The sequence below is a fragment of the Galeopterus variegatus genome, unplaced genomic scaffold (genome assembly GCF_000696425.1).
Source record: "Galeopterus variegatus unplaced genomic scaffold, G_variegatus-3.0.2 Scaffold902, whole genome shotgun sequence".
In the NCBI taxonomy this organism is placed as follows: domain Eukaryota; kingdom Metazoa; phylum Chordata; class Mammalia; order Dermoptera; family Cynocephalidae; genus Galeopterus; species Galeopterus variegatus.
In genome coordinates, this window is record NW_007727013.1 from 606,538 (window position 1) to 617,704 (window position 11,167).

At 40.5% G+C, this 11,167-nt stretch overlaps 1 protein-coding gene across 1 annotated transcript in view; it reads right to left on the minus strand.

The window, feature by feature from the left end:
* The window catches only part of FCHO2 (FCH domain only 2), a 121,001-nt gene extending 120,736 nt beyond the window's left edge, over positions 1–265 (minus strand). The window contains exon 1 of the mRNA XM_008573324.1: positions 155–265. Within this exon, the coding sequence (XP_008571546.1) occupies positions 155–187 (33 nt within the window). The 5' untranslated portion in view covers positions 188–265. The remainder of the gene's footprint in view (positions 1–154) is intronic.
* Between the last annotated feature and the right edge of the window lie 10,902 nt (positions 266–11,167).

The following is an 11,167-nucleotide window of genomic DNA, read 5'->3' on the forward strand; positions in this document are numbered from 1 at the left end:
TGGCAGGACCCCGCAAGCGACGGTCAGAGGACTCTCGCCCTGCCGGAGGAGTCGCTACCTCAGCCGCCGCCTCACGAAACGCACGCAGGCCGAGGTCCTGAGCCGAAAGCCTCGGACTCCGAAACCCACAGCATTTCCAACATCCTTCGCTTACCCAAAAATTCTCGACGAAATGCGCCATGACCATCCTGCCGCAGTCACACCGGGGTCCGCGTCCGCGCCCGCCCGCCTCTGTGTAAACACGGACACGGCCCCCACGGTGCCCCCGCCTTCCGCCGCCGCCACCGCCTTCTTCCCAGAGACCGGCCCTTACCCTCCAGGGCGCATGCGCCACCTAGCGGCTGCCGCCGCGGGGCGAACACTTAGACGCCACGGCCTCGGTGCGCGCATGCGCCCCGAGCCCTTTTTCCCGGGTTTTGGTCGCCCTCTCCCTACCCCAGGCGCGGCTAGGTTGGTGGTGAGTCGGGTCCCTGAGAAGTCGTTGGGGGATTGTCCACACCGTTTGCGGTGCGACAGGCACTGGCCCACGGACGGAAGGAAGCGAGAGGCCGACCAGCGTCGCTGTCTACTCGCTTCCTCACAGGACTCGCGTCCCCGGCCTTCGAAGGTCTCGAACAGACCAAAGTCTGAGCAAGCAGGGATGGAGGAAACTTGGCCGCTAGCCACCCGGAGGAGACTCCGAGAAACCTTTGGCCAACCAGTTGCCTTTCCTTGACAGGGAAGTAAGAATCAAACAAAACTTCCCGACGCCGGAAAGGGAGGAAACGCCCAGTGTCGCCCGAGAGCCCTGGAACTGCGAGAAATCCACGCACCGAGTCTGGCCGAGCCGCTGACCTTCAGCACGCTCGGAGCAAACCAGCCCGCACGGACTGACGGACGGCCAGCCGACAGCAGGAACGTGACCCGAAACGAACGAATTTCCCCGACCCAGGCAGTTTTTTTTTTAACAGTCTCTTTCAGTGCTTGTTCATAAAGCCAATGGTTCTCTTAGCAACTTGTACATTTTGGAGGAAGGAACAAGTTTTAACACGCCTAGGCCTGACAGAGAAACTAAATCCCCTTCCCACGCCTTGCTTTCCAAAGGTTAGAAAAAAAATTAAACTCTTGCAGAGGTCTCAAGTTCACCATCACCAGGTCAGCTAGGTCCAAAATCTGCAGTTCTTGACGCCAAGCCCTACAAATAGATTTAGTGTAGCTTTAACTATACATACACATATGACATTATGATTTCAAACATAATGAACACTATAAAATAACTCTTTCTTCATGGGAAGTCTTTAGTGCCTTTCACATGGATGAAACGGTGAAGTGTTTGTTGAGTAGGGAATAATTGAACAATGGCATGTCGTTATATTTTTGGAAGAATATCTTTTAGAAGTGTATTTGTAATGATAAGACATCTAGGATTTGCTCAAAAATAATTGGGGGGGGGTGGATCAGTTGGAGTATAGATGAAACAAGGTTGGCCATGAGTTGGTAATTGTTGGAGCTGGTGGTGGAAACATGGTGGTTCACTGTATTCTATTTTTGTATATGTTAACCATTTCATTTCTTTAAAAAGTCTTCATAACACTGTCATTTACACCTAGTTTTGGGGGAAGTCAAGCATAGAAATATGCTATAGTTCTCTAAGCCCTCTACTATGGTTTGAATGTCCCCCCCAAGGTGGAAAATCAGACTATGGTATTTGAAAGTTGAGGCCCTTGGAGGTGATTGGATCTTGAGGACTTTGTCCTTATGAATCCATGAATGGATTAATGGATTAGTGGTTTAATGAGTTATCAGGGAGTAGACTGGGGCTTTATAAGGAGAGGAAGAAAGCATGTGAAAAAAAACTCTCTTGCTGAGCCCTTGCCATGTGATTGCCTGCATCGTTATGAACTCTGTACAGAGTCTCCACCAAGAAGAAGGCCCTCACTAGGTGCTCCCATTGGCCTTGGACTTCCTAGCCCCCAAAACTGTAGGAAATAAATTTCATTTTCTTATAAATTACCTAGTTTCCAGTATCCTGTTATAAGCAACAGAAAACAGACTAATATGCCATCAGTCTAACTTGATTGTTCTTGATGCTGAAGAAATTCTTTAAAAACTCACCTATCTGGATAACCCTGCAAATGAGCTTGGCATTAAATTCCTAAGTTCACTAAGCATTACCCACTTAGACCTTGGCAAGAGAGGCCCCTATCCTACCCATGCTTCAAAGGACCTTACATATCACACACATACACACACATTTATTTAAAAATATATGGGTACCTGTACCACTCATGATCTGATGCTCAACACTGGCCCATAACCGTAAATTTCCTCTCCCATTAGCAACACTATTCAGGCCCCAGGGAAACGTCATATCTTTTGCCCTATGTCCTCAAAACAAAAGGTAGACTCCAAATGCAGGGAAAATTTGTGGATAGCATGGCTGCCCATATCAGAGATAAACTGTTTTGGAGTTCAGGCAGAATTTGAGCAGCAGCAGTGCTTAGGTAAGAGAGAAGACAAAGTAAATTAGTTAACTTGTCAAATCCTTCCTCTCAGTTTGAATGCAGTAGAGTCTCACATAACAAAGTATGGTTTCCTGATAGTGTCAAGCATAGATTTTTCTCCTCTTAGTGTTCCAATTTGTGGTTACAACACTTGACAATTTAGCATAGTATACACAATAGTTGCACATGGTACCCGGCCTCCATTTGTACTCTTACTTCTGGTCCCATAAATAATAGGGATAGATCTGCCATGAAAATAAATATTTTCTGTATTTCAGGTATTTGCAAGGTTCATTAGGGCCAAAATACCATATGCTGTAATTGCCTGGTATTTAACTTGTGGAAATTTATAGTAAACAATGATTACGGTGACTAAATTTCAGACAAGATGGTGTAGTATAGGAAGAATGTGGGTTGTATCATCCACCTCCTCTCCTCCCAAGTGAGGTTTTCAGGGATGCACATACACTCTGGCAGAGCACAGATAAGGTAGGGAGCCCACTCATACGCCTTAAAGTATTTGTGCCACACACTTAGCCCTTGCTTATCCAAACACATTTTGAAATGTTTAAAAACTAACATAGATAACAACAGTGTACAACTTGCTGACTATAATACCTGTCATTTAATAGTCACTCAGTAAATGTTCAGTGGAAGAATGAATGAATGATTAAGTCTATCATACAAACATCAAGGTGGATGAGACCTGGTATATGCAATAACTCCATTCTTCTTTTACTCACACTCTTTAATTTTTTTAGTTCCTAGAGCTTATAATGTTATTATTTAAGATCTACTTGATTTAGTTTTCTCACATTACTTCAAATATTTTCAAAAGAATTCTTTTGGGTATACTTCTTAAAGGATAGACTGCCTTTTGTAATAAAATAAAGTTGAAATAATGATATTTAGGATTGACGCTAGCAGGAGAGCTTCCGTTGGGGAGGGGCCCCCCCCCAAAATTTGGCCTTTTATTTTTGGGTGTTCCTATCACCAGATTCATCTTTCTTTTAGGAACTCTCTCTAATTACACCTAACACCAACACGTTAGCTTCCAGGGGATGCTATTGCTCCCTATTAAACTTTGGTCCAAGCATGTATGTGTTAGCCCAAAGTATTCCTGGACTATTAAAACATAATTTGATAAGTGATAGCAAATAAGAGAGGGGAAATTTACATAAAATAACCTAACTATAGATTCTCTGGTTTACAAAATATGGCTTGTCTACAAGATTTGAGAGTCCAATCTCTTAAGCAAGGCACCCAGAGCATTTCCCCCTTTCCATTCTTTAGTTTGATCTCCCATTTTCAATCCTGGGTTCACAGCTCACAGCATATTAATCAGCTTTTGGTCACAACGGACGTTTCCATAACTTCATTTAATACGCACATAACTTTATTTAAAACTAGCTCCATTTCAGAAGAGTTGGCTATAAAGTAAAACACATTTTTCCCATTTATTTTCAATATAATTTTGCAAATGTACTTTCACTTGTTTCCAAGATGAGAATAGCAGAGAAAAAGCTTCTATAAACTTCTCCTGTTTCCTGCTAATTTCTTCAAGGGGCAGCATCCTGTGTCAGGTGCAGTAATACTTCTCTGTTCTCATCTTGTACTTGACAATAACAAGTGGCACAAGAGCTAAGTTCTATAAACAGGCTGAAGAGAAAACAGGCAGATCATTAAAGTCTGGTATTCTCTTGTTTTTCCCTACTCAATAGCAACATATTGAAAGCAAAAGCTTTATGCACAATAGAAAGAAAAGTAAAAGTTTAGCAGATGTTAGCCAGGCAGGCTACTATGTGAGGGCCAAGAGGTAGAAGCATGTTTGTTAATCAAACTGCGGAATAGAGCAAACATCACCCTGTGCACATCCTTCTCAGTTCAGAGCAGCTTGCCGGGCATACCTTTCTTCTCTCCTGAGCACTTTTAGGATTGACTGTGCACTCCCTGATGTGGCACCCTCTCTTCCTCCAGAATGAGATGTACTTTCCCAGGGGCTCCCTAACCTTGCTGTTTATAGAAGCACAAAAACACCTGACAGGTTGTTCGGGGGGTTTACTGCTAGTGACCACAGAAACCCAACAGAGGTTTCAAAAATAGGAAAAGAGAAATTACTAAATTACAGAAAGTCATGAAGGTAATGATAATTTAAAAAACATGCAAAACTGTTTGTCATTAATGATAAGTGGAAAGGCAGAGTGGAAATTACATTAAAATTACAAATGTGTAAACTATGTATGTACATAGAGAAAAATAAAAAACAAACATGAAAATATGAAAACTGTATATGTGTTAAGGCGGTGAGATTATGATGATTATTAAACATTTAAAATTTATTTTAATGCAATAACATTATACAATTTAAAGAACAATCCTTGTTCTTTGTTTTCATTTGAACTTAAATGTAACTGGACCTAACCTTCTTTACTGTCTTTCATTAACTCTCTTCTCTCTTTCATTTATTCAGGCAGTAGACATTTACTGAACACTTATTACGATGAAGACTGACTCTGCTCTTAAGAAATTCACAATCTATGATGTAGTCAGGGGGGAGAGAGGAGAGAGGGAGGGGGGAAAGAGGAAAGGGTAAAGTGACACAAAAATCAACTACAGTGTATACTGAGAAGTTAAAATTTTAAAAATATAAATAAATAAATAAATAAAATTCTCTATAAATAAATAAATAAAAAGAAATACACAATCTAATAGACTCATAATGAAGATGATAGAGATCACAAGTAGAACAGTAATGTGCATGGACAAGTACCTGGTACATAGTTGGCAACTAATAAACATTTGTTAAAGGAATAAATTAATAAATTAATATTCTAGAAGGATAACCTCAAAGAAATTTAGTTTGTGCTTTTCTTTTTTTCTTCCTACAAGGAAAGTAACAGGACAGGAAACTTCCCCGGATTGGTCAGGGGTACCCTCCATAAGCCCATTGACTTAGGGGTCCATGGAGTAGTGGAATCAAGAGCAACTTCTGAAACTCAGTCCTTCTGGGGCCAGCTAGCTCCCTAGGAGATGGCTGTTTATGGGGACTGGAAGAACAGAGCACTAGAAATTATAACCATAGGAGCACAAGCAAAAGGCACCCTTGGCTAAGCTAAGAATGAATGAAGTGGACTTGCTCTCCCTTGAAGATTCAGTGAAGCCTGGGCAGGGATCTGACTGACCAGTAAACCAGCACCTTCTGCACACCTTGTAGCACAAGATTTCAGCAGTAAGACAGTGGTCTCATTCATCTGTTTATTAAACAAACATTTATTGAACACTAGTATTGAGCTAGTCCCTCTTCCAGACACTGGAGATACAATCGTGAATGAGACAAATAATTTAGCTGCTCTCATGGCACTCACTCAGTGTGGGGAGACAGACCATAAGTGTGTGAATTTATGAAATCTTCTTGGATAGTGATAAATGTTACGAAGTATGATTGAGATAGATTATAGTAGGGAGAGAGGGCTTCTTTACCTGGAGGGATCAAAAGGCCTTCTCTAAGGAAGTAACATCTAAGCAGAGACCTGAATTAGCTAAAGGAAACAGCCATGCAAAGATCTGTGGATTAGTCCACATTGAAGGATTGAAAATAAGGCCCAGAGGTAGCAGGGAGCTTGATTTTTTCGTGTAAATGGAAAGGAGGTCAGTGTAGCTGGAGTGCAGTGATCAAATGGGAGGAGGACAGAGATGAGCTCAGAGAGGGAGGAAGAGTCAAGTCAGAGAGAGAGAGAGGCTGGTTTGTAATCTAAGTGCCATAAGGAAGACAATTCAGAGTTTTAAAGCAGAATAATATGATCTGATTCACATTTCTAAAAGATCACATTGACTGTTCTGTGAAAAGAGACTGTAGTGGGACAAAAATTGGGATGCCACTCAAAAGATGGATACAGTAATCCCGGCAAGAGAAGACGATGGCAGAGACTAGGTGACAGCAGTGGAAGTGGTAATAAGTGATCAGGCTCAAGATCTATTTTGAAGGTAAAGCTGATGGTAGAAAGGGAAGAAAGAAATCAAAGATGATCCTAGGAGTTGTGCCTGAGCAACTAGGTATATAATGGTGCCACTGAGATGGAAAAGACATGGAGAAGAGCTGGTTTGGAGAAAGAGGGGGGAACTCAAGGGTTCTGTTTTGGAATTGTGAAATTTGAAGGCTATTGGAAATGCAAGAGGAAATGTCTATCAGGCAATTGTATATATGATTCTGGAGCCCAGGGCAGAGGTTGGATTCAAGATATAAATTGGAGGGTTATCAGCATATATAAATGAGACTTCATGAGATCACAGGGGGGGAGAGAGTGAGAGAGAGAGAGAAAGAGAGGAGAGAGAGAGAGAGGAGAGAGAGAGAGAGACAGAGAGAGAGAGAGAGAGAAGAGAGAGACAGAGAGAGAGAGAGAGAGGAGAGAGAGAGAGAGAGAGAGAGAGAGACGAGAGAGAGACGAGAGGCTATGGAACTGAGGAAAAAGCCCTTGGGGCACTCCTACGTTTAAAAGTCAGGAAAAGTAGATGAGCCAACAAAGGAAATTAATATAAAGTAGGGGAAACACCAGGAAAAACAGATGACATTGAAGCCAAGGATAGAGAATGTTTTACGATGTGGTTGACGAATGACAACTGAGAAATGATCATTGGATTTAGCCAGAAGGAGGTGGCTGTGGCAAGTGTTGATTCTTTGAAGTGGTGGAGATATAAATCTGATTGAAGTGGGTTGATGAGAGAAGATCAAATAAACTTGAAGGAAGTTTGCCATGAAAGGGAGCAGTGAAATAGGCAAGTATGACACAAGGGATAAAAAGGGGAGGAGCCTTAAGATGGGACATAATAAGGCTACCTGTGTGCCAGAGGGGATGAGCCAAAGAGAGGGGAATGGGAAAATAACTGTAGAAAAGTAGTCCTCGAGTAGTGGAAAGGACATCGGATCCAGAGTAAACATGGAGCATTGTATTAGTCCGTTTCTGTTGTTTATAATAGAATACCTGAAACTGGGTAATTTATAGAGACATAAAATTTATTTCTTACAGTTTTGGAGGCTGGGAAGTCCAATGTCCAGGGACTATATCTGGTGAGGGCCTTCTTGGTTGAAACTCTCTATAGGGGCCCACTGCAACCAGGGTGTCACATGGCAAGAATGGTTTAAGCAGGAGCGAGCTAGCTTTCTCACTTGCTCTCCTTATAAAGCCATCAGAACCATGCCCATTACTCCATGAATGGATTAATCCACTCACAAGGACACAGCCCTCCTAATCTAATCACCTCTCAAGATCCCACCTTTCAAATACCATAATTGGATTTCCCACCTTCTTAACACTACCAACCACTTCACAAGCAATGGGGGTCAAGTTTCCAATACATGAACTTTGGGGGGACACATTTAGCCATAGCAATCTTCAAGAGGGTATTTCTAGGTTTTTAGCTAATAAGTCTAATAGGATCTTGATCAATTAGTCAGAAAAAATAAGAACTATAATTATATGTTATTTTAGTTCTGCATATTAAAAGCATCCTTCATATATTATCTAATAGAATCTTCACAACCCTGTGGTGTCACTACTATTATGCTAATTTTACAGATGAGAAAATATGCTCCAGGAGATTAAATGAATTGCTCAAGGTCACACAACAAGTAAGTGTGAAATTATTGTTAATTTAGCAGTACAAGAAAGGCATGAACAAAGTGTTGTCAGAGGGAAGTGAGGCCTCAAGCAATAAAACAGGTTAAAAATAAAAAAAGAATGGTCAAGGGTGAAAGTTAAATTCATCCATCCAGGGCTTTTACTTAAGTTTTGTTGTTGTTGTTGTTGTTATTGTTGTTTTAAAATCAGAGGGAAGTGAGGCCTCAAGCAATAAAAAAGGTTAAAAATAAAAAAAGAATGGTCAAGGGTGAAAGTTAAACTCATCCATCCAGGGCTTTTACTTAAGTTTTGTTGTTGTTGTTGTTGTTATTGTTGTTTTAAAAACTAGTAGGTCTGGTAGTCATCAGTTTCCACATTCTTTCCATAAAGAGGTCCCCTCCTTGATTACCTTCTCCCTAATCCAGGTGCTCTACATAAATATGAATGCTAATAAGAATACCATAAAAATTTCAAGAAAATTTATTTATATCTTACTAATTAAAAAGTCTTTTTACTCCTGTCAGTCCTGAAACATGCAAGAAATATTTTCAAAAACTCAGATTCTATTCAAAATCTAGTGCTTACCCACCCTAAACAGGACATCTGGTCATTGTATTAAAAACCAGTCCCTTCTTATAGGCAGAAGGAAACAGAAAACTAAATCAGCCACAGAAATGGCTGAAATGTTCTCTATCAAAATCCTTAAGAAAGACCACTAAATTCTGTTAATTATTTGCAGAGAGTCAACTGCACTGGGTCAAAATGGCCAGATCCAAAGGTAATGAAATAAAATTTTTGTTTCTACCCTTAAAAGCCCAGTGGATGACATCTGCCTTTATATACTTTTCTTTACAGTATTTCAAGAACAAACTATCACCAACTATTTTTTTTGTTTTCATTTAGGTACAGAAAATGTATGTTACTTTTTCTTCCCATCTCCCACATGCCAGCTAAAACCACTTCTTTCCTTTATTCAAAGCTGTCTTCAAATATATCTCCTCCAAAAAAAGATATTAAACCATTACCTTCTGTAATGGTAGATACTGATAGATACATCCTTTAGATAGATACATCCTTTAATTTATATCTTGTCACAAAAAGCTATATACCATTTTTTGTAGCATCTTTCTTGTTTCTCTTTTTTTTCTTTTTTGCAGGTGTAGGTTTTGTATTGGTGGTGGTGGTTGGGGGGATCATTCTTTTTCATTCTAAAAAACACATCATCTCCTACTTTTCAGTTTATACATGAGCTTCCATACAGGAGGAGGGAAAAAGTACACAGGTATAGATGCCCATTCATTCAACAGACATTTCTTTCTTAAGCACCTATTGTGTATTGGCACTATTTTACATATTTTGTGTGATATACAGCAGTGAAGAAAATAGGTGAATCCTGCCCTCAAAGATCGTACAGCCCAGTAGGATGACAGGCAAAAGTGAAATAAACAAGTAGTTCTATAGAATAATATCTGATATGTCAGTAGATATAGCATAGTGATAAGTGCTATATTAAAAAAATAAAACTGGGGCAGAGCCCGTGGCACACTCGGGAGAGTGCAGCGCTGGGAGCACAGCAGCGCTCCCACCGCAGGTTCGGATCCTGTATAGGGATGACCAGTGCACTCACAGCGCTCACTGGCTGAGCGTGGTGTGGCCAGTCTCAAAAAGGACAAAAAATAAATAAACAAATAAATAAATAAATAAAACTGGACAAGGGCAGAATAATGTTGTATTTAAAAATAACAGATAAGGGGCCGGCCTGTGGCTCACTCGGGAGAGTGTGGTGCTAATAACACCAAGGCCACAGGTTCGGATCCCATATAGGGATGGTCCGTTTGCTCACTGGGTGAGCGTGGTGCTGACAACACCAAGTCAAGGGTTAAGATCCCCTTACTGGTCATCTTTATAAAAAAAAATAAAAATAAAAATAACAGATAAGAGCAAAAGATCTATTGTACAACATGGAGACTACAGTTAATAACAATATATTGTATTTTTTTTAATTGCTGAGAATAGATTTTAAGTGTTTTACCACAAAAAAAATATGTGAAGTAATGCATATGTTAATTAGCTTGATTTAGCCATTCCATGAAGTATACATATTTCAAAACAACATGTTGTTCACAATAAGTATATACAATTTTGTCAATTAAAAACTAATTCATTTTTAAAACATAGCAGATGAGGGACCATATAGAATATGGCTGGAATTAAACTGCCTGGGTTTTAATCCTGGCTCTGACACTTATGAGCTCTGTGACCTTGGGGAAGTTACTTAACTACCTGTATGACTCAATTTGCCCATCTGTAAAGTGGGGATAATTACAGTATCTACCTCAAAGGGTTGCTGTAAGGAATGATTTAAAATACATAAAGCACTAAGAACAACAGTGATTTAAAATACATAAAGCACTAGGAATAATGCCTGGTATATAGAAAATACAATAACTATAAGCCATTAATATTATTAAGAAGAACAGGAAGTGATGAGGGGGTGCTATTTCAGAGAGAATGTTCAATGTAGTGCTATCTGAGGAGGTGAATGAAGTGAAGGAGAGAATCTTGTGATGTCTGGAGGAAGAACTTACCATGCAGAGGAAAGGCAAGTGCAAAGAACAACAGTGAGGTTGGTATGGCTTGAGCACAATGAGTAGGTAAGAGTCGTAGGAAATAGGATAAAAGAATGGATCAGCCAGGGTTTCCAAGGCTGCAGAAAAACTTCAAGCGGTGTTCTAAGAGTGATGGTAAGTCATCAAAGGGCTTTAGGCAGAGCAGTGTCATGGTCTAATATTTAAAAGGACCATCCTGGGGCCGGCCCGGTGGCGCACTGGAGGGTGCGCTGCTTGGGAGCGCGGCGGCGCTCCCACGGAGGGTTCGGATCCCACATACAGACCGGCCGCTCACTGGCTGCAGAGAAGCAAAACCTAGCAACACCGAGGGTTGTGATCCGTTGCCAGTCACGAAAAAAAACAAAAAGGGAAAAAAAAAAAAAAAAAAAAAGATAATATGAATCTTTCCATGAATGTTTTGAAGACACCACATATACATATGTATTTGTATATATATACA